General features: G+C 52.9%; 1 protein-coding gene across 1 annotated transcript; it reads left to right on the forward strand.

The window, feature by feature from the left end:
* The first annotated feature begins 23 nt into the window (after positions 1–23).
* Chst1 (carbohydrate sulfotransferase 1) lies at positions 24–14,481 on the forward strand. Its single transcript, XM_004627015.2, has 4 exons — positions 24–372; positions 11,055–11,185; positions 11,571–11,678; positions 12,368–14,481. Exon 4 carries the CDS (start codon positions 12,410–12,412, stop codon positions 13,643–13,645), a length of 1,236 nt encoding a protein of 411 aa, XP_004627072.1. The 5' UTR covers positions 24–372; positions 11,055–11,185; positions 11,571–11,678; positions 12,368–12,409; the 3' UTR covers positions 13,646–14,481.
* The last annotated feature ends 12,700 nt before the right edge of the window (positions 14,482–27,181 follow it).

The raw sequence follows: 27,181 nt of genomic DNA on the forward strand, positions 1-27,181 counted from the left end.
CGCCGCCGCCGCCGCCGCCGCGCTCGGCTGGGGACGCTAGGCGGGCGCTCCGCTAGGCTCTTCGCCTGCGGCTGCCGCTCCCGCCAGCGCCCAGGCTGCGGTGCTCCGATCCCGGCTCCGCGGCGTCCTACGCCCTCTGGCCCCGCTCCCAGGCCTGATCCCTGCCCTGACCAGAAGCCGTCCGTCTCTACCGCTCGGCTTGCGCCCGGGCCATGGAGAGGGGCCCGTGAGGGGCGCGGAGGCAGAGGTGGAGGCGCGGGAGGCCGAGCTGCAGGCGCGGCGGAGGATGTCTCCGGCGAGTCGGAGTCCGGACCCCAGGATGGAGCCGGTGCGGGGCGCTGCGGCCGCGGCTCCTGGCGCGGCCCCGACCAGGTAGCGGCCGGGCCCCGGGCGGGCGGCGGGGACTCCGCCGCAGCCGCGGGAGGGCGCGGGCCCGGAGCCGCCCCTCGCCCGGGACTGGCGGGGGCGGAGGGCAGCGGGGCAGCGGAGCCTGATCACCCCCGCCCCATGGGGGAGGGTGGCAAACTTGAGGCGCACGGCGGCCCCGGGGTGTCCGGCTCTGCTCCTCTGCGGAGCCCACTCGGGTGCCTCAGGCTCGCGGTCCTACAGCCCGGGGCTGCGCGGCGGCGAGACGCTGCTATCCCCGAGCCCGCTGTAACTTTCCCGGCCGGGCCTGCCGAAGCTGGGGTTGCACCACAGGCGGGGCGGGGGCTGCACCGTGCTTCCTGCTCCCACCGGCCCTGCGCCCGCATCCACTGCGCTGCGATGCGCCGTGCCCTATGGGGCTGAGGCTGTCAAATGATGCAGGACTCCCCGGGAAGCCTGGCAGCCCTCCGGCTAGCTCCTCTACGCGGGCATCAGGGAGCTGCTCCTCCGGGCTCGGGGTACTCAGTGCCTGTCTTCGTGATGACAGCTCTGCCTGGGGTTAAAAGGCTAAGCCACTTGAGGACTGCACCAGAAGACCTCATGGTCTTCCCAGGGTGCATCTTTGGCCTGATTGCAGAAGCTGCATGTGCCCCCGCGCCCAACCCCAGGCCTTCCAGTTTCCAGGTTTGGGTCTCCACTCCAGGGCTGGTTTCCTTCTGCTGGACTTAAAAACCGCTCCTAAGCAGAAGGCCTGTGGGAAGGACTCACCGAGGAACTTGCCACGGACGGAGTGGAGGCTGAGGCAGGGGAGACGGAGGTCCAGTCAAGGACAGAAATTCAGCCAGCATCTTCTGGAAGGCTGGCAGGAGCAGGGTGCAGAGACCTAGGATGGGGCAGGAGGCAGCACCTGGCTGGGAAGGCGTGGCTTTAGCAAGCTGAAGGGATTAGGAGACATCAGGGGCAAGCAGGTGGTCAGGTACCAGGGAGCTCTGGCTAGGCTCCCTGCGGGTGGGGCTAGCCCATCTCAAGCTGACCTTACCTGGGCTGGCAGTTCCTAGGCTCTGTCCTCAGCAGCCCGACACTTACAGGGAGCAGGATGACCCTGTTTCTTTTTCAAAGTGCTTTCACTGCGGTGACTCACACATAGGATTCACCAGGGAGGTATCAAGCTTCCACCCTATTCCATTCCCCTCCCTCTTGGGTCTGTAGGGAGCTTCTGGGGAAAGGAAGGGGCAGGTTTGTCCTTGGGCCAGAGACCCTTCGTGAGGCCAGGAGCTGGCCCTGCCAACTTTCAAGGTCTGTGGCTGTCCCTGATATCTCTGATGGGGTGGGTGAGTGACCTGCAGCCAGGCCAGGCCATAGGACACCGTGGTGGGTAGGAGAGGGAAGGGGTTCGTGAGTGGGAGGAAGCCTTTTCTAGTTATCTCCCAGCCCTGGAGAGCTTTACAATCAGACCCTGTTTCCCTGCACCTAGCACCCAGCTAACTCATCTCTAGGCAGATCTGCCATCTGGTTTTCCCTCTTTGCTGAGTAGTTGCAATGCTCTTGGCTGGAGGTTTCCTTCTCAGGACTTGAAATCCAGCTCCCTGGAAGACAGCTGCCCTTCAAGGGAGGGATATGGATCCCCCCTCCCCTCCCAGCCCTGCCCCAGAGCACTAGCCCAGAGGAAGTTTGGTGCTGAGAGTGCTGGTATTTGCTATGTGTCAGGCTGCCCCGGTGGAGGGGCATCTTCCATCCATTGAGTTGGAGGGGGTCCAGGTGCCAGCCAGGTGCTTGTGGGGGCCAGGTCCAAGTCCCAGGCTCCCCGTGCCCATGCTGCGTTGTCTTCCTCCCTTACACACTATGTGTCTCCCTTTACTTTCCCAACTCCACTCTGCATTGGTTTGGGGAGGGAGCATTTGATATTCATAATCTGGTTCAGAGAAGGTCCCGAAGCCCTGAGTCACTGTATAGTTTCCATGGAAACAGACTTGTTCGGTGGACTTGGTGTAGCGCGGCAGTGGTGGTGGGGGAGAAGGGAAACCTATAGTAAAGCCAGGCTCCACAAGTGTGGCAGCAGTTGGTACAACTCCCTCCCTGGGTAGGGTAAGGGGTGGGCCAGGCTCTGGTTTCCCTGAGGGAGGGGCTGCCTCTCCCCACCCAGAAGGTCTGTCTTTTGGAGCCACCTGGAAGGCAGCCTGCACCTTCTGGCTAGGTGCTTCCCCTCAGTGCCTCAGTTTCCTTCTTGTCAAACAGGAATTGTGAAAATATCTATCTCCTAGGGCAGTGAAGGTCAAATACGTTAATATGTGGATACACATACAATGGCATCAGAGTTAGCGCTCAGTGAGCGTGGAAGTTACCCATTAAGTCAGGGGACTGGTTCACCTGAGTCCCTCCCCTATCCCAGCAGGTGGTCCTGACACCTATCTGCCTGGGCTGGCTCCTGGCAGCACCCTCTACTCCCCGCTGGACATCACATCCATGTTTTCCCACAGAGCCTGTATTTCAGCTTTCCCAGGGCTGGCCCTCAGCTAGGCAGCCCTTGCTCTTGTTCAGAGCCCACCTGCCCAGGACCCCCGTGGGAAGAAGCTCTCCAAGTCCAGACAGATGGGTGGCTTTCACTGGAGTCCCTGGGGAGGGTGGGTCACAGAGACCCTTAGGATTAGAACAGAGGGAGAGGGACAAATGAAGACCAGGCAGAGACAAGGTCCTCTTGACAGAGGAATGGGATTGGGTGGTGGAGGCTGCTTTCCCTTACTGGGGCAAGGCTGGTCCATCTGGCGTCTCTCTCTTGAGGATCAGTGAGAGAGGGCTGCAGGCTTCCTCCCGTGCCCCTGGATGGGGCTTCTGCGGCTCACAGGCTGCCTGCATGCCCTTCAATCTGGGCAAGTGTGGCGCTCTAGCTGCTGGGGCAGGGAAAACCCTTACGTCACAGTGCCTGTCCCCAGCATCTCGGGGCATGGCCTGGGGAGATCTGGGGCAGCAGTGATAGCCTAGCCTGCTGTCCCTCCCTGCCATCCTGTGGCCCCAGGTCTGAGCTCCCAAAAGCCCCCCTCCGTCACTGCCAGCTGCCAGAGCAGTGAGGGCACCTCATTACCTCCTGGACTTCCTTTTATTTTGTAGATGGAAAAACTGAGATTCCTAGGCTTTGCCTGTTTGGCCAGAACATAAGCTGGCTGTGGCCTCTCCCCCATCTGTGCCAGCCTTGGGGATGCCCTTCTCTTGCAGGGCTCTCCAGGCAGTTCTGGCTGCTGCCTGGTGGGTGACTCCCCTAAACACACACACACACACACACACACACACACGGGCCGGCTGTTCCCTGCCAAGGTTCTTCCCCCCAGGTCTCTCTGGACCGCTTTGCCGTCCTCATTGCTGTTCACAACACCTTCCAATTTAATATCCTCTGCAAATTTCATTAGCGGACTGTTTACTCCCTCTCTCAGGATCATTAATGAAGATGTGAGATAAGATGTGACCAAGTGCTGTGCTTGGCAGCCCTGTCCTACACCCGGGTCCTGCTGTCTAGCCCCTTCCCTTAGGAGTTGCCCCCTCCTGCCTTTAGGCCCCATGACAAGTGCTTAGGGCCAAGTCTGTTTGAATTAACTTTACGAGATTACTCGGGGTGCTGTATCAAATGCTTTGCTAAAAATCAAGATATATTGCCCTGCCTGCATTTCCTTCATCTACCAGTCTTGTAATTCTATCAAGAAAGCTATCAAGTTTGTCAGGCATGATTTGTTTTTTATAAATCCCCATGGTGCCGCATGGGGCACAGGGTTCCTACGTTTTCTAAATGTTTAGAGATTCCCCCTTGTGTTTGCGGCTTGATTAGAGCTGGAGGACTGGGCTAGGAATTATCTGGAAAGCTGTGTGCTTCCTGGGGATGAGGAGGAAGCAGCCCCAATGCTTCTCTGGTGTCTGCGGTGACAGTGAGTGGCTTAACACCTCTGCCCCACCCCCAGGCCCTGCAGTGTGCTGGGCTCTGAGTGCTAGGTGCTGGGCCAGGACGGGTAGATGGGTCCCTGTTGCTGTCCTTCAAGGCTCCTGCAAGGCAGAGGAAACGACACACAAGTCTGTGGCCTCTGCCATTCTGGAAGTCTCATTAATTGAGTGATGACTGCAGACGAGTCACTTTGCTGGGATCTTTGTGTGCCTGATGTCCTCTGAGCCTAGGGAGTGGATGTGGTGTCCCCTTCCCTTTGGCACTCAGACAGCAAAGCTGCCCAAGACTGTGGGTCTGGCTTTTACCATAGCCAGACACATCTAGGCGCAGGAGAGCTGAGGTGGCAGCCCTGGGCTTGCAGGAGGTCCGAGTGGGGAAGGGAGGAGATGCTTGGAGGTGGAGGTAAAGTGTGGAGAGGTGAGGACCTCACACAACACGAGCACTACCAGCTTCTGTTCTCTGCCCTGCCCTGTCTGAGCCTCTGGTGGGTGACGTGGTGGAACTGGGGCTGAAAGTCTGTGTTCTATCTGTAGAGCTGCTTGTCCCCTTGCCCACAAGCCTCGTGGGTGAATCTTCCTAGTGCTTATAACCCAGGGACACACGGGTGGCAGCCTGCTGCAGGCATGTCATTGGCACCACCAGCAGGCTGGCAATGAAGTCTAGGCCCTACTCCAGATGCCTTCTAGCCAGGTGGTCATAGAGATCTTCTCGGGTAGCCTCCTGTTGGCATGGGATGGTGGCATTTCTGGGCTTCCTAGCCGTGAAGCCCCTCCAGCCTCACTGTTCTTACCTAGCTCAGATGGGGCTCTGATGGGGAGGGGAGTGGTTGTGGGCTTCTGCTTATGGGAGCTTGCTGGCCCCAGGTTCACACCTGTTCATGGTAATCTTCATTCTTGTCACTTGTGGGAAAGGTGAGTCCCCCAGAAGTAGTGAGATGCCACAGACCTTTCCACATGCCAGACAACTAGCAAGGGCCACAGGTGACATCTTAGGGGTCAGTCCTCAAGCATGGTTGGTAGCTACTGGGTGGGCTGCTATACAGCCAAGGTGGGCATTAGTGTGCTGGGGAGCCTGGTGGTCACCCTGGGCCCTGTGGCCCTGCCTCTCCTGTCTAGTATCCCTGTGTCAGGTGATGTTCTTGCTCTTGTGGCCTGGGGTTTAAAACTCTGTCTTTAGGGCCAGCACTTGGGGGTATTTAGAGCTGTGTTGGAATCCCAAACTGCTTGGATGAGTGTCCCCTACTCCCTAGGCCTCATGGGGAAAGGTGGCCATGCACTGGCACGAGGCAAGCAGCCTAGGTGTGTGTCGGTACCTGCAGCCTGCTCCACCACATAAGATTCAAGGTCCCATCCCTCCTACATCCCCCAGGGGCCAGGTGGGGCTTGTGCAGGTCGCTGGAGCCTGGAGACTTGGGGAGTCAGGGACAGAGGGCCATGCACTTGCAGGCAGCACTGTCTGGGCTCAGCCCCTGTAGGTGTTTTCTTCTTATCCCTGAAGCTGGGATCTGGCCTGGGGCCTTGGTACTATTCCCCCTCAGCTGTGGCTCCTGGTGGGTGCTGGGGGGGAGAGGCAGGAAACCAGGACCTTTCCACCTAGCATGGGGCAGAAGAGTCCCGCCCACTGCAGGCGAGCCTGACAGGGAAGCAGCTTTGTGACTCATCCCCCCAGGAGCCAGGCACACTGGGGCCTTGTATTGGGGCTGGGAGGTAACTGACTGCAGGCCCAAGGCAGACCAGCATAGCATTTTTCTTTCCCTAAGCAAGCCAGGTCACAGCAGGCAGGGCAGGGAGGGTCTCTAGCCACATGCCCCATTGCACTCTGGTAGAGGGATCTGTGGTGCATCTTCAAACTCTTAACATTTCAGGGCAGGCCCGCCGCGGTGTGCCCAGCGCTGTTCTGAGCTTTAGGCATCACCACGTCCCTGTCCCACAGTGTCCCTGGGGAGACCCGTGGCATGTCTCCGTTTCATTTGGGAACCACAGGCCTGCAGAGGTGAAGTGCTTTGCCTGGGTTTTCTGACTGTGAAGCACTGGCAGAGAGGGTCACACCTGGGCTCTGCCCAGGGTACTGGCCACCAGCCAGGCCAGGCTCCTCTAGTGTTTGTGGGTGGCATCTCAAGGCGGCTTGAGTTGTCAGGTGCCCCCAGGTCTTTACTTGTGGACACCAGAATGGCCAAGAGGCTGCCTGGTAGCTCTGCTGAGGGTGCAGATGTGGAGGATGTCCCACAGCGTCCTTCAGTATGGTCGTCATGGAAACCATGGCAGTAAAGCTGTCCTCCCAGCAGGGTGCCTGTAAGAGATGCTGCGGAGTCCATGTGGGATTGGTGTGGCCCAGGGATTCTTGAAATTGTACCGCGCCACCCTGTTCGTGTTGGTGTGGATCCCGTAGTGCCATGGTTCAAGTGGAGGTGGTGTGACCCCAGAGAGGAGTGCTGCAGCCCCCATTGTCCAGAACCTGTGGGATTGCACTCCTGGATGGCTCTCACTGAAGGGTGCCCTAGGACACAGGGTGCTGCAGCTTGTCTGTGGTTTTATCAGGTGTGGAACGTGGCTTAGCTGGCAGGGGCTCTGGAGAGCTCTTGGGAGAAATCTTGTGCAACATATTCAGGCACCTCTTGTGCCAATAAACGCTAGTTTTTAGCTCATGAAACTTGTAAATCTCTTTTCCCACTGACTGCCTGGAAGCTCTGACTCCTTTGTAGCCAACAGGCCATTGTTACACCGTCCTTGTTTCTGCTTCCTTTAGACTTCTTTGCCTCATTTGCATCACCTAATTTTCTTAAGGAAGAAAAAAAATCTTGCTGTTTTAAGTTTCTGAGCCTTAACTAAACAAACCTCTGTGGGATGGCTCCTGCAGACCCAGGATTAAGCATTGCCTCCTGCAGTCTCTGAGCTGACTCCTTCCCTGACCTTTACTCTGATTCTTGGCACCCTAGAGCCTTGGGACCCCTCCACTGGGGCTCCCCCTCAGAGTGGCCACATTTGGTTTCCTTTTTCTCTGTTCTCCCTCCCCATCCCCTTGGAATTTCTGAGTTCTGGGAGGAGAGAGGAAAGGAGCATGTCCCCACGTTCAGAGGCAGCTGTTCCCCCACAGCGCTAGCTTCTGCCTTGTCCCAGGGTCTCCAGCCTGCTGCTGTCCCTCGCAGCCACCCAAGCAGGGAGAGCCAGCAGTAGGGAACTGGGGACACCTTGTAAATGGGGGAGGAGACAGCTCGTAGGCGTGCCCTGGGGACAGGAGAGGAAGGGCCCCACCCTGTCATCAGTCACCTCTCCAGCTCTTGTGTGAAGTGGCTTCAGTCTGCCTCGGAGTAATGAGCTCAAAGGGAGCCAGAAGCCCCCAGGACCTGTCTCCCACTGCACCCCCCCACCGTCCCCGTCTTGTGTTTCTGCAGGTATATAAATATTTGTGCATACTTCTTCTAAAACCAGAGGTGGTGGCAGGTGTCACAGCACATTCCTGGCCCTGGCTGTTCTGACACTACAAGTTAGATGCTCCTTCCTTGCCAGTCTGAGCATCCCTGGAGCCCTCCCTGGGAAGGGCAGGGGCTCCTGAGTAGTGAAAGGATAGGGGGAGGGAAGCGGGGCGGGCTCTCCTCAGCTTCCCGAGGTCTGGAAGCCTCTAAGTTGTGTGTGTAACTTTGTGGGCACAATGGCATTTGTGGGACGCGGAATTGTGTTTTCAAGGGGTCTGTGGCCCAGACAGGGTACAGAGCCGCCCCTGGGTCGCGCTGGATTTCCACCGAGCAGGGAGGGAGGCCAGAGCCACGGATCAGGCCAAAGTGAAGACACAGGCAGAGACACCATGCTCTGGTCCCCCCTGCGAGATGCCTGGGTGCACCGCCGAAGCAGCCCCCAGGGTGGACCCCGAGCGAAGTGAGTTAGAGAAGCCCGCTGGTCAGAGCTTGGGGCCCTCTGCTTCCTGCGACACAGGCAGACCCAAGCCCTGAGGGGCCAGGCGAGCCCCCACCACCCAGCCGGGAGAAGACGAGGCTGCTCCTGCGGGGACAGAAACTTCTGTGTTCTTCCCCTCCTGAGGGGAGAGGCCTCGGATGGGGAGGCTGCCTGTTGCTGCTTGCTGTGGCGTGTGGCAGAGGAGCCGGGCGGGGGCGGTCTCCACACCTCGCTGCTTCCCGCAGCCCTGTCTTCCCTCGCCTGGCCGCTGCTCCTGCTTTCACCGGCCAGGAAAACTCCGGGCCGGGAGGCTGCACTACAACATCTGGCCACTAGGGGTCAGCGGGAAAGCCCCTGCAGTGCCTATGGCAGGGAGAGGGGCTGGGAAGAAGGGAGGTGGACGGCGGTCTGTGTCCTGTCAAAGTCAGGTCCGTGGGTGGGCTGCAGGGTGATTTGTAATGAGGCGCTTCCCCCAGAGACAAAAGCAAAGCCTTAACGATGATACATTACCCTCGTGCTGGGCTCCGCAAGAACTGGTCTCCCAGTGGCCTCATTATAATCACCTCCATTTTGCAGGTGAGAAAACAGAGGCCCAGAGAGATTATGAGATCTAGACCAATTCCCACAGCCAGTGAGTGGGTGATCTGGGCGAGCCTGCACCTTAACTAAGTGTCTGGCATTGTCTAAATCCTTTAAGAAGCCTTTCAATTCTTACAATCACTGCGGCAGGTGGGGAAACTGAGCCTTGGAGGCTGCCGGTGAGTTCCCCAGGCGCATGTTCCTGCTGAGTGGAAGGTTCAGGCTGACCGGCCTGAACTTGAGTTTTGCAGAATCAAGTTCTACTCCCTCTGCCTGGGGCTGCCATTGGAAGCTGGTGGATGCTGAGATCCGAGCTTGCTCCTGGGCATGGAGTTAGTTCATCGCTTTCCGGCACATAGGATGGATCCTGGGCTCCAGCGTCAAGGCAGGACCCACCCAAGGGGGCCCTGGGTGCTGCCTTCCACCTGGAAGCGCAGGGTACTGAGCAGTCCTTGGCAGTGGCCAGCGCTCCCTTGAGAACGGCTAGTCCTGGCCCTGGGGCTCTGGTTTCCAGGACAGATGCCTCCAGCATACCAAGGACGCTTGGCCAGCCCTGGACCTGGCTCTGCCAGGCTGGGGAGCAGGGCGTCTCCAAGAGGGCCAGGCTTCCCCGTCTTCCTGTTCCAATGCCCTGGCTATGGCCCCCTGGAGGTGGGGATGGCCTGAGGCTGGGCTTCCATCTCCCACTGTGCCCAGGCTGCACCTTGTGATCCAGGTCAGCCATTTTAGGGACAGATGTCACCAAGCAGAGTAGCAGTTCCTTCTAATCCTGGCCTTACACTTTGCTGGGTCGGGTCAGGAGGGGCCTAGGGCAACCGGTTGGATCCTCCTCTTTGGCAAACTTGCAGATTCAGACATTGCATCTTGGGGTCCTAGATCTCAGGTGAGAATTGTTAAGAGTGAAAATATGAGAGAACCAGCGACTAGGTCCAGGAAGATTTGTGTGTGGACTTCACAGCAGATGGGCTGGCCTGGCATCCTGTGCGTGCCCCTTTGTGGTTTGTGAGCTTAGGCTAGTCATCTTACTGCCAGGAGCCTCAGCTTCCCCCTCTGGACAATGGGCAGTGAGAGTCAACCTCAAAGGGTTGGCATAGGGAGAGATGGATGCCCACGGAGGAGTGCATGCCTAGGAGCACCCTGGGGAATGCCCATGAGACTGGCCTTCCCAGGCATGATTTTACCCATAAAACCCCAGGTGGGACCTGCCCCCCAGGAGAGCTGGGAGAGTTCTGGGACAAAATACATTCAAGTCCACAGCATTGCAGCTCAGAGGCAGACCCCCCCAACCTAAAACCATCACCCACACTCCTGTGGATTGGCATTCCCTGCTGCTTTCTTCTTGAATGGTGTTTGTTCCCTTTTGTCTTGGGCACTTGGGCAGAGGAGTGCCCTGCACTTGGCAGGGGAGCTAGGTTCCCAGAAGAGGGGCTTTCCTCAGTCCCAGATGGGGGCAGCATCCCCTGACACCAGAAGCAAGGCCAAGTGGGGTGGGGTGGGGTTGACGATGTGGATTTTCTGCCACTCAGGGACCTATGGAAAGTTTTGCATTTAAAACGAGACACCGAGGCTGGCTGGGTTTCTTCCCTTGGGGCTGACCCAGGGGCCTGAACCCTGGCTGGAGTCTGACCTGAAGGGACTGTGCTCTCTGCTGTTTCTTTCCTGCTCCTTGGTTGTTGAGCCTTTACTTCTCTCCCTCTGAGCCATGAGAGTGAGGGACAGCCTCTCCTGTGGATGTGGGGGATACCGTGGTGCCTGGATGCGGGGAGCCAGATTTGCCCCTGGCCCAGCCCCAGAGGAGCCACAGCACCTAGCAGTAGTGTGCCCTGTGGCTGCAAAGCACAGGTGTCCCCCATCAGCCCTGAGTGGCTCCCACCCAGACCAGACAGTGGAGGGAAGGGTTCCGCTCTGTCTCGCCCCGGCTGACACCTGGCTTTTCTCCTATAAATTCAGATCCCCCTCGGTCCGTTAATCAAATGTGTGTTTGAAGTCAAGTACAGTTCAGCTGGAGGAACAGAAAGTCTGAGAAAGTGGGGTCTCTTGGGGAGGGGGCGGTGGAGCAGGAGCCCTGGGAGCCTTCCTTCTGTTTGGGTTACAGCAGCTGGTGGACGGAGGTGGGCTCTCTGGGCCGAGGGGCTTCTGCATGGAGTTCTTGGGGAAAAATAAATCAGGTAAAGACGTGGTGCTTTGGAAGTGCGTGGCAGAGTCACTACCCCTACCTGGGCCGTGTAAGTCGGACTTACTAGAACTCGGGAGGTCTGCAAGGCTCCCTGGACCACTTCTGCTTTGCATTTCAGGTAGCTGCTTTGCCCTCTTCCGTGTGGCTGGGGAAGAGGAATCCTTCCTGGTTGTCCCTTGGGAGCTGTGCTTCTGACCTGGATGCTTGGCGCTGAGCCCTCCACCTGCCCTGTACTTACTCACTGAACAGGTCGGACTTGGGAAGGGGAGACCTGTCTCTCTGGTTTCAAATGCAGAACCAAAGTGGGCTGTGCTGGCACTCAGCGGGCTGTCGCTCAGGCTGGCTGGCCTCTGCCTGTGGACCCTGGGCCAGCAGAGGGCCCAGGATCCTTGGGAGGGCATGGGCGGGCAGGTTAGGTCAGTGAAGGTGTTGTGAGGCCCAGGGTGCAGGGCCAGACCTTAGGGACCAGAGGTGATGCTCAGCTGGGGCCTTGGACTCAGTGGGCAGTCCAGGGGGCATGCAGGGCCCTCATCTCTGGCCCTGGGGGTAGCCTGTGGGATACAGGGCCCAAGAGAGTGTGGGAAGAGACCCTGGGCACCTAGCCTCACCCTCAGGATCCTCCCTGTCTCTGCAGGCTGCTGCCCACTGGGCTGCTGCACAGGGTCAGACCGCTGGACCACTGCTGGCTTGGCCTGTGACACTGGTGGCTCTAGACTGTCCAGCTTAGGACAGCCCCACTTTGGTAAGTGTTCGGCTCCCTGAGAACTGCCCAGCATGTGCTTGGCCAGCTGGTATCTGAGCTCAACCCTCAGGATATTTACAAGTGCTTGGGTCCCTTGGCCACGCACTGCCCTTTCTGGTCTCTGTGGTTCCTCCCCACCCCCACTGCACGGGGTGGGCTAGTGGGCTAAGGGCAGAGCTGTGTCTCATCCCCAGGCCAAGAGAGGCTTTGCGGGCAGCTCACCCTGTGACAGTGTGGCAGCAAACCCTGGTGCCTGGGAACGGATGCTGCTGTGGGCCAGCTGCCTGTTGGACACTGCAGGAGCCCAGAGGCCCACAGCTGGAGGCAGCTGTCCCTTGTTCCTGGCCCAGTTGGCCTGGACAAGATGCTGCCTGTCCTTCCACCAGGGCCTGGGTTCAGAAGGAGGCACCTGCTGTGACAGAAGAGAATTGGGCCCAGGAGATGCTGGCAGGGTGGCAAGTGGTGACAGGGTGTGGGCCTGAGGCTCCCTTAGGCTTGGAGCTGGGTATGGGACTGATCTTGAGCTCTCCAGAGCTTCCTGAAGCTCCTCAAAGTCCACCAGGGAGTGACAGTGTGGAGTTCAAGTTTCTTAGCCTTCAGGCGTATGGGGAGTTCTGGGCAGAGGCTGGGGGTTTCCTGGGTGCCCTGTGCCATGGAAGGCATCTGACCACTGGCCACTTTGCCTGCAGACCTTGTGCCTTGGAGAAGCAGCCCCATGACGGTGGCCAGCCATGCAATGCTCCTGGAAGGCCGTCCTCCTCCTGGCCCTGGCCTCCATTGCCATCCAGTACACGGCCATCCGCACTTTCACCGCCAAGTCCTTCCACACCTGCCCTGGGCTGGCCGAGGCTGGGGCGGCTGAGCGGCTGTGCGAGGAGGGCCCCACCTTTACCTACAACCTCTCTCGGAAGACTCACGTTCTCATCCTGGCCACCACACGCAGCGGCTCATCTTTCGTGGGCCAGCTCTTCAACCAGCACCTGGACGTCTTCTACCTGTTTGAGCCCCTCTACCACGTCCAGAACACGCTCATCCCCCGCTTCACCCAGGGCAAGAGCCCGGCCGACCGGCGGGTCATGCTGGGTGCCAGCCGCGACCTCCTGCGCAGCCTGTATGACTGTGACCTCCACTTCTTGGAGAACTACATCAAGCCGCCCCCTATCAACCACACCACAGACAGGATCTTCCGCCGAGGGGCCAGCAGGGTCCTCTGCTCCCGCCCAGTGTGTGACCCCCCGGGAAACCCTGACCTGGTACTGGAAGAGGGGGACTGTGTGCGCAAGTGTGGCCTCCTGAATTTGACGGTGGCGGCTGAGGCCTGTCGTGAGCGCAGCCATGTGGCCATCAAGACAGTGCGGGTACCTGAGGTGAATGACTTACGGGCTCTGGTCGAAGACCCCCGCTTGAACCTCAAGGTCATCCAGCTGGTCCGAGACCCCCGGGGCATTCTGGCCTCCCGCAGCGAGACCTTCCGTGACACTTACCGGCTGTGGCGGCTCTGGTATGGCACAGGGAGGAAGCCCTACAACCTGGACGTGACGCAGCTGACCACAGTGTGCGAGGACTTCTCCAACTCTGTGTCCACTGGCCTCATGCGGCCCCCGTGGCTCAAGGGCAAGTACATGCTGGTGCGCTATGAGGACCTGGCCAGGAACCCCATGAAAAAGACTGAGGAGATCTACGGCTTCCTGGGGATACCCCTGGATGGCCATGTGGCCCGCTGGATCCAGAACAACACGCGGGGTGACCCCACCCTGGGCAAGCACAAGTATGGCACCGTGCGGAACTCGGCTGCCACAGCCGAGAAGTGGCGTTTCCGGCTCTCCTATGACATTGTGGCCTTTGCCCAGAATGCTTGTCAGCAGGTGCTGGCCCAGCTGGGCTACAAGTTGGCCAGGTCGGAGGAGGAGTTGAAGAATCCCTCCATCAGCCTGGTGGAGGAGCGGGACTTCCGGCCCTTCTCATGATGTGGGTGTGTGGTGGGGTGGGGTGTGGGGTCAGTTTTGATGACATGGACCATTTCTAACTGTTGCCTTATTCCCCCCACCCCCAGCCCTGTCCCACCCCATCATTGTGTCCTCCCTGCCCCTGCCTGCCCTTTCCCCTCCTGCCTATTTTTGTCTCTGAAATTTGCACTACGTTTTGGAGGGGAATTGCTGGGGCAGAGGGCTGAGAAGTGGGGCCGCCCTACCCCACTCCCCATGCAGACACGCAGATGTTGGGTCTCTTGGTGGACCATGATGATGTTTACAAGCACCCCACTCATATATTCACACACGCACATGGGCATTGGTGGGGAGAGGCACCCCCACCTCCAGGCTCCAGGCTTCTGGGACAGGTGAGTGTGGGGCATGGTGGTCTGTACTATCTTCTTACTTCTGCAAGGGAAGGGGATAAAAATGCAGGACCACCTCTTACTAACATAGGAAAGGGGTCTCCCTCTCCCCTCCCTGCTTCCTGCCCCAATATCCACCTTCTCCCTTAGAGCAGAGATCCCACCACCCCCTGCCACCCTTGCCTGTTAGGGAGCAGGTTCTAACTGTGAGGTGAACGTGGGCCCTGTTGATCTTCTCCAGTCTGTGGTGATGCTGTCTGTCTGTCTGTCTGTCTGTCTGACTGTCTGTCTGTCTGTCTGAATCTTGTGGCTGCCCCTGGACTGGCAATGGCGGATGAGTCTTCTTATTATGAGTTTCTGGTTGACCTTGGGGTCTGTCTGTGAAATTTTTTTGTGCCAAAAAGAAAAAAAAAAAAAAAAAAAAAAAAAAAGAGTGGATCAGTTTGCTAAATGAACATTGAAATGCTTTACCTGTGTTTTCTGTAAATAAAAGTGTGCAATAGTATCAGAGTGTGGCTGTGGGCTATGCTGGGCTGCCAGAGCCCACCTCTGTGGGGCCTAGGGCTTCTTGGGAGAAGAGCAAGAGAGAGGCAGGGAGGGGAATTAAAGGACGGGAATGCCTTTCAGAAAGCTTGTCACCCTCCATACTGACCTGGGGCTTCTTTTTCCTTCTGTCCATGGAGACCATCAAGGGTTGTGGCTAGAGGCAAGGATGGCCCTGCCCCCTTCTTTCCTGTGCAGCATGTTGCTCCTCTAGTTGGGGGTCTGGGGTGCTGTGTGTGTGGGCTGTTCGAGGGGTGGGTGTTTCAGCGGCTCAGCACAATGGCTGTTTAGAGACCAGCCTTCGAAAGTTGTAACAAGCACTACAGGTTTATTGGGGCCTTTGTGGGTGGAGGGTCTGCCGCATTTACTCCCACTGGCCCTTGGCAACCCTGCAGGTTCCTCCAAGCAGCTTCCTTGGCTTTTTGCAAGAGAGCAGCTGGTCCCTGGGGGAGGCTGGAGGTCACAGCTTGCTGGCTGGGACAATGGGAGGGCCTGGTGGTGGAGGGCCGGTGGGAAGGAGGGCTTCCTGAGGGAACTTGGCCATAGGCTATATTGTGTGAGCTGAGAGGATGTAGATTCAGGAGCCTGAGCCAATGCCTTAATTAATAGGAGCCCAATCAAAAGATGCCATTTCCTTTGGGGGTTTTTCCAATTCTTTTTCAGTGAAGTAAAATACATATAACAAGAGTTTCCATCTTTACCATTTTTTTTTTTTTTTTTTGGTGGAACCAGGGATTGCACTCAGACCCTGGCGCTTGCCAGGGAAGCACTTATTCCACTGAGCCATCTCCCCAGCCCCAACCATTTTTAATTATACACTTCATTAAATATATTCATAATATTTGCAACCATCCCCACCATCCCACTCTGTAACTCCTCACTGGTGAAGCTGCAGCCTGCGCCCATTGGACAATGATTCCCTATTGTCTCCTGTCCAGCTCCTGGCAACCACTGCCCTTTCTTTCTCTAAGTGGAATCCTGTGGTATTTATCTTTTTGTAACTAACTTATTTCACTTAGCATCACGTCCTCAAGGTTCCTCTGTCTTATAATGTGTCAGGATTTTCTTCCTCTTCAGGGCTGAGTAATATTCTAACAATATATTGCATTTTTTCCTTATTCATCCACCCCTCTATGGTTACTTGGGTGCATCTATATATTTTTAGCTGTTGTGATTGTGCTGCTGTGAACGTGGACGTACAACTATCTCTTTAAGATGCCACTTTTAACTGGGTGGAGTGGTGCATCCCTGTAATCCTAGCACTGTAGGAGGCTGAGACAGGAATATCGCCAGTTCGAGCCTGGGCCATCCTGGACAACTTAGTGACTTAGTGAGATCTTCTTTAAAAATATAAAATAAGAGTTGGCAATGTAGCTCAGTGCAAAGACCCTGGGTTAACCCCCAGTCGGGGAGGGGGTAAAAAATCAATCCTGCTTTCAATTCTTGGGTGTGTAGATCCAGAAGTAGACTGGCAATTCCATTTTGAGGAGCTGCCATGCTGTACTGTACTGGTCACAAAACACTGGTACATACAATGTGAGGAAGGACATGGTGTATTTTGGCTGTGACTACAAGGCTTTCAGTTCCTGGCTGGTGGCTCCTGGGTGGGAACATCATGGTGGAGGGCAGAGTGAAGCCAAGCTGCTCAGCCAGTGGCGTCTGGGAAGCAGAGAATGGAGGAGGCCTGTGAGGAGGAGGCCAGGGACTTGATGCAGTCTCCGAGGTCATGCCCTTCCTGTGATCCACCCCACAACCCAGAAGTGTGCTTCACTGGTCTAGACATCTCTCAAGACAGTCAAGCAGACATCAAGATTGATCTGACACATTTTCCATTCCCATCAGCAGCACATAAGAACTCCATGTTCTCCACATCTTTATCAACATGTACCCTCTCTTCCTCTGTTCCTTTTTCTTTTTGATACCATCCTAATAGGCCCAAAGTTGTAAACTGGGCCATTTTCTTTCATTCTCAATAGACATAAGCTACTCAGGTCTGGCATGGTGCCTCCCAGCTATCAGGAGCCCTGGTTCTGTCCATGTTGTTGCTGCTGTACCTTCCTAAGGTGTCCTTGGATACATAGCCCAAGATGGGTTGCAAGTAACAGAAGGAGAAAAGTGGGAAGGGAAGTATCCTCCTGCCATGTATAAAGATAACTCCAAAGTTACAGACGTCATTTTTACTCATGTCTCATTGGCTAAAGTTTGGTCATGTGATCATACCTAGCTGCAAGGGAGTCTGGGAGTATGTGGTGCAGCTATGATTATTAAGGTTGGCTAATGAGGCCAAACCTGGTCTCTCTGGAATTCCAGTTTCTCTTCTGCAAAAGGCAGGCAGAAGATTTTCTCCACCTCTGGCTCATCAGAGCTTTTTTTCCAGCCTATGGTGAGCAAGTCATCCAATCAGTTGGCTTCATGGCATCTGATCCCATGTGGGGTTCACCCAGTGCCCCTGGCCAGTTGTTCTAATGGAGGTCACAGTTGGCTGGTCCTGTCCATGATGTACTGAATGATGTGGCACCTGTCTCCTCAGGTGCTCCCCTTTCTTCATTCTCTGGTCACCCTGCTTGGGTTGTCCTAAGCCAGAGACCTTGGTCCTAAGAGTTAGGTGGCTTCACGTTGGAACTGCGAGACAATGGAGGTACTGGATTAGTTGGAAAGAACCTTTCCTCTCAACAGCAGAAGGCCTTTAAAAGGCTGGCAGGGGCTTTCAGAAGAACTCTGTTTGAATAGCAATAGACCCATTCACTTATTAATTTATTCATTGAAATATTTCTTTCTGGGCAGACACTGGGCTTATGGAGACATCAAGAAACAGTCTACAAGAGACAAACAAGCAAAATGATGACCACAGCAGGGACAACCCAAGGGGTCAGTGGTAGAAATCACAAGGTTGCTAGAAGTAGCCACAGGTTGCTCCCCAGGTCACAAGGTCAGTTATATGCATTTCTGCTTTGGCCATGAGAAGTCAAGGCCCCAGTTCCTTCACTGAGCCTGGGGAGGGCAGAGCTGGGCCCACAGAGAGAGGTGAGAAGGGCTTTCCCCGTGGTGGGAGAGGCAGGTGCCGAGGCACGGAGCCAGAAGCTGGGAGCTGGGCACTGTGCAGGCTGCGGGCAGGGATGCGTGGTCTGGACCAGGCCCCAGGTAGCACCCTTAGCTTCTCAGGCCAGGAAGCGTTGCCTTGTGAGGCATTGTTTTGGATGACTAAGCCCACTGGACAGAGCCCAAACCCAGATCACTGTCCTGTTTTTAGGACAAAACTCTTGTAGTGTTTTTGCAGCCCCGCATGTCCTAGTTCCTGCTGCCTCATGTATCTTTCTCTCTTAGCTTCTCTTCCCTCTTTACTTTTATGCTGCCATGTATTTTCCAGTTCCTTGATCACACTGGGATAGGTTTTTGCAGTGACAGCCCTCAATGTGCTCTTGCCTCCCTGGGAGGATATTGTTGTGAGCTATATCTGGAGGTCCCCTGAATCCTCACGCACACACAGGTGATGGGATTGTGGGGAGGTTACAGCCAGATGTGATGTTAAGAGGTTGGGCCTGGTTAGGAGAGGTGGATCAGTGGGGTCCTGGCCTGGCAGGATCTGTCTCCCTCCTTGTTTCCTCCCTTTATATACTCTGATCCTGTCCACCATGCTCCGAGCAGCCTCCCCAACAGGCCCCTCTGCCATGCCTCCCCACTTTGGAGCCAGCCTGTTGGGAGCAATGGAAGCTAGCAAACTGTTCAGTTGTGTGTAGGCAGCACTAGGCCCCAGTGCTTAAAGCAGCCAAGCTACCTCACTCTTGAGATAAGCATCCTGCCTGGTTAATGTTAGCTATCAGTCACTAGGCAACCTTGTGTCATGTGTTACTAACTTTGCGAAGGTATAAATAAATGTCCCAACTGTTTCTCAGGGGGATGTCTCACCAACCAGGCAGACGAGTCACCACCTAACTCAGCTTTTGTCTTCTTGTCCTTGTTTTCCTCATTCCTGCTGCCATTTCTCCCTGGGTACGTTGGATTGCACTGAGACCAACGGATCCTTACACCAGCCGACCATGGAACTTCTGCAGACTGTGAGCCAGCATACATCCAAGCTATGAGGGAGCTAATGGAGCCACACGCCTCTGGCTGGGGTCCTGTACTGACTGTGGCCTTAGCCAGGGGCCTTGCTTTAGGATTAAGAGCAGGCACAGAGGTGTGAACGCTGCCTCTTGGAAGTTTCCAACTCCAGGTGGAGGAAGGCTAGGGTAGCTTGCTGGGAAAGAGCCCAAGAGCCCCAACAGGTGGTCAGCCAGGACATAGCCTGGATGGCTAAAGCACTCTGCTTGAGCCCAACCTAAGTTCTGACCTTCAACATGGCGGTTAAAAACACGGTTGTTGCTGGGTGTGGTGGCACCCATCTGGACTCTGGGCTACATGGGATACTGAGGCAGGATGATCCCAAATTCAAGGTCAGCATGGACAACTTTCTGAGACCCTGTCTCAAAATAAAATAAAAATTAAAATTAAAAGTGCTTGGAATATAGCTCAGTATAGAGCACTTGCCCAGTATGTGTGAGGCTCCGAGTTCAATCTTTAGCATAAAAAAAAAAAAAAAGTTGTTGTTTTAAGCCATGAAATTTTGGAGTGATTTATTACACAGCAAAATCTAACTGATACATGTGCCGTTTTCTGTCTCGAAGCAGGTCTTTTTACAGAAGGTTCCTTGTGCCTGCATTGTTCACATTCCCCTCTTTAGTCAGAGAATTGATTCTTTGGCTCTCAACCTACTTGTCACCGCTTCCTTGGTTTTACCAGATTAGTTCAGTAGCCCTAATAATAGGACCTTAGAGAACTGATTATGTATCTTATATAGCCTGATTGTGGGTTCTTCGGATGTTATAGGCACCTCCTTTATTGTGTTTACCACAGTGTAGCCGCACTGTTTACAACAGGACCTGGCACATGATAGGTGTCCAATATGCACTGGTTGACTAACTAGAAGAATAAAGAAAGCAGGTTGTCCCTGTTGTGCAGAAAGGCTTGCCTGCCCAGCCTGTACAGGCAGCAGCGAGGCCCTGGATGGACCCGGATGAGACCGAAGCAGCTCAGGCCCTCGCAGACTTCTCCGGATACGTTACAGGAAGCTGGCCGGAGCTTTGTTCCAAGAGTGCACGCCCTCCCTGAGCTCTACCTCACACGCTAACAGTGGTGCGCCTGTTTCTTTGTCATGATCCCTTAGTCACCTGCCTTGACATTTGTCATAGTCTCCAGTGCTGACACTCCGCAGGACAATGGCAGTGAAAAAACGTGTTCCCAGGATTTAGAGTTTACAAAGTGTACATCCCTCCCGTTGCTCACCATGTCCTGCGCTGCTTCCTGCTGCCCTGGAGGCCCTTCTTTGTAGTAGGGGGAACAGCGGTCACAGCTCTATGTAGGCGGGAGTGAAGGAGTGACTTCCGGTTGGTTTGTCCCCGGGCCCTGGGCTGCTCTCAGCTGTTCCCTGGGGCCGCATCCTGTCCTCTCTCTGCATCACGGACTTCCTCTGTTTGTGTGTTCCCACCTGCTCATGCTGTTCCTCTCCTTGCCAGCAGCAGTGGTGGCCTTGCAGCCTCACTTCCCTGGGATCTGAGAGCTCGTGGGCTCCACTTCCTTCCACTGTGGAGGGCATTGTCCAGAGCAAACTTGGCCTTCCTGCTCATCGCCTCTGCAGGCGCTCAGCTTGCGGGGCAGGATCCCTCCAGCAGGAAGGCCTTTCCTAGTTGGTAAGGGCCAGCTGTGAGGGAAATGCCTTCATGTACACACAGCCAAGCTCCGGAGGCTGGAACAAACCTTTCCGGGTGAACAGCGGATTGGGGCCCACCAGGGAGTCCAGCTGCTGTTATGTGGTGGGTTTTGTGTCTGTGGCCACATGCAGCTGGGAGATTCATTACCAAGTCAGGGTCTGGCTGGCCTGGGAGCTTTCAGTCAGCCTTCTGGGGACAATGGGACAATTCCCAAGGCTTTACAAAGCTCCAAGAGTGCCATCTTGCCTACCCCTGATTGCATCTTCTGCTTCTTGGAGTTGCCATCTGCTGATGACTTGTGATTGAATTGGGTCTTATCCATCTCGGGAACCACCATGATAAAAAGCACAGTTCTAGGCTCCAGTCCCACCTCTGCCTCTACTTGCTGGGTGATCTTGGGCATATCATTTGGCCTTTTTGAGCTTCCATGGACTCACCTCACAGAGTGATTACTCTAAGCCCTGCCTCTCAGGTCCTCCATGAAGATCCAGTATGGTAAGGTGCACCTGGCACAGTGAGCCCTCGACCGCTGCTGATCGCCCCCTCCGTTGTCGTCGCCACCACTCCACCCGTAGTGCCTGGAACAGGACAACGACTCTGTGGGCATTTGCTGCCTGTGTGCTTCTTGAGAGGAGCTCTTCTAATTAGAACTGCTGTCTATGCACAGTATTACACTTGAATAAACTGGCACCTCGGTCAGTGATGTCCCCTCGTTAGCGAAGGCCTGGAGCGGAGGCCAACTCCATGCAAGTTCAGCCAGAGATGCCAACAGAATGATCTCTAGGTGAGGGGACAAGCTGGGCCCCGGGCACTCTCTGGGGTGATCCTCAGGGTAGAAGTGTCATCCTCTGGTCACAGCCTCATGCTTCTATAACTTCCTGGAGGAACGATCTCTGGGCTGGCTCCACATCAGCTATTCAGCCTGCTGCCATGTCAAATGGACCTGACCCTTTTGCCCCCTGACACACTTATCCCTGCTGCTTGTCCACTCTCCAAGGACCTGTTTAGCATGAGTCCTGGCACCTGCATTGTCCTCCTCTCTATGGCCCAGTAATGAGAGGTTCAGAGGTGCCTTAAACTTGGCTCTTCCAGCTTCCTGGACGGGTCTGGGCACCGCTTACAGAGCCCCAGAGGCCACTATGGTCTCTTCCTGCTCTACTTCTTCCTTCCTTCCTTCCTAGGCCACACCCCAGCCTTCAGTCACCCTGGCCTGGGGTTGGCTGTGGGAGGCTAGGTGTGGCTTTGGAGATGGGAGTCTTTGCCTAAAGGGTTGCACGGGGGAGGCATTTAGAACCATCCAGAAAGAATGGAAAATCAATGATTTAAGTGACAGGAGATCTTGTTTAATATCCTCTTCCTGGATAAATCAGTAATGTTTCCAGAACCTTGATGTTCCAGCTGTAGTCAGGGGACAAGGACTGAAAATATTTTGTTTTCTACAGTAATTGGGTACAGCAGGCTGCCTGTAGGCATCCAGTCAGGTTAAACATATTGAACAAATATCTTTCTTGACTTAAAAAAAATATGACAGGCATGGTGATGTGTGGCTGTTGTCTCAGTTAATTTAGAGGCTGAGGCAGGAGGATCATAAGTTCAAGAGCAGCTTGAGCAACTTAGTGAGACACTGTGTCAAAATAAAAAATAAATAGTTCTGGGGATGTAGCTCAGTGGTAGAGTGCCTCCGGGATCCATCGCTAATCTCTCAAACAAAACACAAAACAAATTAAAACAAAAAATCAACTATTCCTTTAATTACTGAGAAAATGTGTTAAAAAATTCACATGGTGATCACGAATGTCTCTATTTCCCAATGTGGTTCTGTCATTTTTCACTTCATAATTTTGAGACTGTATTTTTAGGTGTGTACAAATCCGAAGCTGTCATACATTTCTTGTGAACAGAACCTTTTCCATTATGAAGTGTTCTCGCTCACCATATGCTACAGTTTGGATCTTAAGTGTCACCCAAGAGCCATGTCTTGGAGGAAATGTTCCTGGGCTGGTGCTAATGGGAGGCAGTGAAAACCTGAAGATCTAAGGTTGGATGGGAGGTCTTCAGGTCATGGGGGATGCCCTGGAGGGGAGTGTGGGTCACCCATCTCCTCCTCTCCCCCTTCTCACCCTCTGTTTATGAGGTGAGTCATTTTAGTCTTGCACTCATGTGTCAACAACACAATGGGGCCACCTGACCATGGACTTCAGTTTGAAATTGTGAGCCATAACGAACCTTTCCACTTTATAAGTTGATTATCTCAAATACTTGTTACAGTGACAGAAAGCTGACTAACACACCACAGTATGCCTGTGACCTAAAGTCTATTTTGTCTAATGTTAATATGGCCACACCAGCTAGCATGGGTTAAAATTTGTGTGATTTATTATTGCATTTTTTAAAGCCACCTACATGCCTTGCAATTTCGGTTGTATTTGAATTTACAGCAACTATCTTGTTTTGTACCCCCTAGTTATGTTACCCATTGTGTGCTTTTTATCTCTCCGTCCATTCAGTATGTCTCTTCTTACACCCACTAATTCAAATATTATGAATCTTTTTCTGTTCTTTAAGTGGGAACCTCAGAAATCTTAAATTCTCAATTTATCCAAGTCTAGAGCTAATCAATATCTTTACCTTTCTTTGAAAAACACTCTTAATACCTTAATACCTTTAATTCCACACATCTTCTCTTAAACTTCTAGATGGTTGCAGTACATTTTGAAAACAAATGCATTGCATCTGGACTTTTACTTATTTTGAAATAATCAATTTAATTGTTGTCTCATTTGTACATGAGAAAATCCACTTGTTTTAGGAATACGATTTGATAAGTTTCGATGCATGCAACGTTACAAATTACTACCACAATATAGAGAAAAATCTCTGTGCCTTCCTCAAATTCTCCTGCGTCCCTTTGTAAATAATCTCCTGTCCTCGTCCCCAGCCATTGGTAACCACTTAGCTACTGCCTCTTACTTCTTTTCACCGTTCCTGAGATTTTGCATAAATGCTGCAATGTAACAGTCTTCTGTTTGGCTCCACCCACTTGGAAGACTCTTGAGGCAGTCACGTGGGATCTACATGTAGGCTGTGTCCTTCTATTGTCAAGCCCTCTTCATTCCTCTATGTGGGTTCAGACTTCTGTCTGGTGTCACTTTCCTTCTGGACGAGGGACTTTCTTTAAAATTTCTTGGAGTGCATTTGACTGTTGATAAATTCTCCCAGATTCTGTTTGTCTGAGAGCCTTTATTTCTTGCTTTCAATTTTCAAAGTTATATTCACTAGAATAAAAATTCCAAGCCAAGAGTTTATCTTTTAACACTGAAGCAATTTTTTGCTTCATTGTCTTCTGACTTATGTTGTTTTCTGATGAAATGTCTACCATAATTCTTATCTTTTTCTCTCTGTATATAATATATTTTTTTCACTGGGTATTCGTAAGAGTTTCTCTGTATCACTTGTTGTTAGAAAATGTGGTTACAATGCATTTTCCTTTATCCTGTTTGGACTTCAGTGAACTTTGGTATTTATGAGACTGTAATTTTTATCAAACTTGGAAAAATCTCAATCATTGTTTTCTCTTAAAATTTTTCTCCGTCTTTGCTCCTGTCCCTGCCAGGAGACTACAGTGTCCGCTGGCCTGGCAGTGTCACACAGGTGACTGATGCTCTGTTTATTTCTTTCCAGACTTTTTTGCTCTCTCTGTGATAAACTTGGATTGTTTATAATGCTTTCCAGTGGCCTGGTTCTTCTGCAATGTCTGATCTGCATGGAACCTCACTCTGTGTTTTTTCTTTATATTTTAATCGCTATATGGTCTGTGGATCTTTTTACTTTATATTTCTCATGTTGTCATCATTCTGTTCATATCCTCTTTTACCTCTTTGAGCATTTGCAGTGTCTTAAAGCTTAAGGTCCTTGATGACTAGTTGCAGCATCTTTGTCATTTATGGGCTTTTTTTTTGTATTAACTTTTCTTTCTCCTGATTGTAACTCACACTGCCATATACATACACTTATATACATACATGCACTTGCCTGGTAACTTTGGTTGGATGGTTGGTATATTAGCCAAGGACTAGGCAAAAAACAAACAAACAAACAAACAAATAAAAAAGAAAAAAACAATAACAAAAAAACCCCCTATCCATTAGTATTTTTTTCTTTAAACCAGGGATTGAACTCAGGCCCTTGCAATTGCCAGGCAAGCACTTGTTCTACTGAGCTATCTCCCCAGCCTCCACATTAGTAATTTGGACAAGGACAATTTCACATAAAGAATTCTTTCTTTTTTTCTTTTTGGAGGCAGGGTCTCATGTGGCCCAGGCTGGCCTTGAATTTGCAGTGGTGCTCCTGCCCTAGCTTCCCAGGTGGTGGGATTGCAGGTGTGTGACACCACGCCCAGCTAATACAAAGAATTCTTTATTAGAAATGTAGCTAGACACTGAGAGGGAATGAAAGAGGACCATAGGAATGTGGGAGTGATAAATACAGGTGGCTCAATTTTCTCTAGGGCTAAGGGTAGAGTGCTCAGGAAGGGATTAGAACCAGGAACAGGCTCTCTCTCCAAATTCCTCTACCTAGGGCATCAATTCAGAACGAGAAGGCTTGGATGCTGAGACCTTTCAGACTTTCATTGTGGAAGAATTTTGGATAGACAGACGAGACATTCCCTAGAGAAGGATTATGAACCATAGTGGCCCACAGAATCTGCTTGGGAGGTTGCTGACAAACTTGGCCAGGTGGCGATGGGGGTGGGTGGGTGCTGATCTGCAGGAAGGGACCTGTTGGTTGTTGGAAGATGAGTGTCAGTGGGCCTTCCAGATACCACAGACAGCCATGGAGGTGAATCTTCCCAGAACCAGAGCGAGAAGCTCTGCCTCGGCGATTGCCTTGCACTTTCAGCCTCTCCCTCCCTGCCATCTTTTAAAGACAAAACCTAACATGATACTAAATGATGTTATGGTTTGTGTCTAGTTATTCCCCCAAAGCCTCATGCAGTCATGGGGTGGGGGCTTCTAGAGTTTGAGATTAATTCATGATCCACTGGGCTTATGGGTTTTAGTACTGCTGGGATTATGGGTGCGAATACTACACCCAGCTCGGGGTGGGGGGGGCATATAGCTTGAATGCAATGTAAGGGAGACAGACTTCCTCTCCATAGCCATTGTGCCACGACTCCTCCCATTTGCTTTTGCTCTTTGCCTCTGCCATAAGCTGCTGCCCTCTGCCACATGCCGCTCTGCCTTGGAGCCAGCTGAATATGGACTAAAACCCCCACAACTGTGAGCTAAGTAAACCTTTCCTTCCTTCATTTTGGGTGTTGGGTATTTGTCCCAGCAATGAGAAAACAAACAAACAAACAAACAAATAACTAAAACAAATGACAAAGGAGATGTGTTACAGAATTCAGCTCTAGTCCCACAAGGCTTGCCTTTTAGAGGTAAGATACAAAAAACTGACTGTTGTAGTTGGGGTTTATAAGGCAATAGCTTAACATAGGCCACATAATTTATAGAATTACTTTTATAGTACTCACCCAGAAAGCCAAATATAAAAGGACCAGAAGATCTGTCTACATACTAGATACCGCAAGAATTCAGCTGAGGCCTAGAGCCCATGACAATGTCTCATAAAAATCTGTACCGAGGATCTGCACTGGTAAGGTCAATGGTGGAAGCTAGAAAATCGGCATCAGTAGGATGAAGGATCTGTGCCAGCAGTCTGAGGGGTCCCCACTGGGGCCAGGAAGTGATGCTCAAGGTGAGGACCAGAGCTCCCCCAAAGCCTCAGCCATCTTCAGTGACAGTGAAGACCTAAGCTCCTCTGGCCATGAAAGCAGCTGAGTTCATATCAGGAGAACCAACACAACAAAATTCTCCAGGAGGATCAACAGCACCATTTTCCCTCTGGTTCTTTTTCTATGCTGCTGGCAACAATCCTTAGCCGGGCCATCCATGCCCAGAACCACACTGATTCAGTTCATCTGGGTGTTAAAAGTTGACCAGTAGTTAAGCCACGCACTGACAGATGGGTGCTACGCATTCAGGCTGCTGGATGCTGGGTTGTGTTGGCTTCCTTCGTGGAGTGCTGGAACTTGTTCTGGCACAAACTTAATTTACCCAGAATTCTTTTGATCCTTTAAGGATCAGATTGAAGCTTTGATATGGTGGGTTCAAAGTAGAACTAGTTTAGCACCACTACTAAATTATGTGCCTTCTAAGGACTATATCCAATGTCTTATGTAATTATAAGTATTGTTACTCTGAATGTTGGGAATATGACTATTGTTTTCCCTCTTTGTGAGATCTTGAAATTATTTTAGCTTATGGCTTGTCATTGTTTTTTTCCCTAATCCTGGAGAGTTTTGCCACATGCATATGTAGATCAGTACTTGATTGAACATTCAGAGAGACGTTTCTACATCTCACTGGATTTGTGTCTGTGAATCTTTCTTTTATCTCTGGACATTTCATATATTTTAGCCACATTGATGTCCCTCAACTTTGCTATTGTCTGCTCCACCCAGTGAGACCACTAGGCCCTATTTGTGTCACCTTGCCCTCAACTGCAGCCTGGAGATCTAGCCGGGGCAGTCATAAGGTCATAGTATTTGTTTCCCTTTTGTCAGAGCTCAGAGTCATGAACTATCTGAAAACAATTCTTTGTTGTATTTTCTTTTGTTATTGTTGTTGTTGTAAATTGCTTGCAGCACTACAGTAAATGCTATACTAGTTTGATGCTTTAAGAGCAAAAATGAAGTGCCCTTAGTCATGCTTTTGAATTCCACAAGGGATGATCAAAATGCACAGTGAATATTTAAAGTTTTAAAAAATGTACCACAGTAACAGAGACTGTGCCATGAATCCCCCTCAAAACACCCA

The sequence above is a fragment of the Octodon degus genome, unplaced genomic scaffold (genome assembly GCF_000260255.1).
Source record: "Octodon degus isolate 3935 unplaced genomic scaffold, OctDeg1.0 scaffold00018, whole genome shotgun sequence".
NCBI lineage: Eukaryota > Metazoa > Chordata > Mammalia > Rodentia > Octodontidae > Octodon > Octodon degus.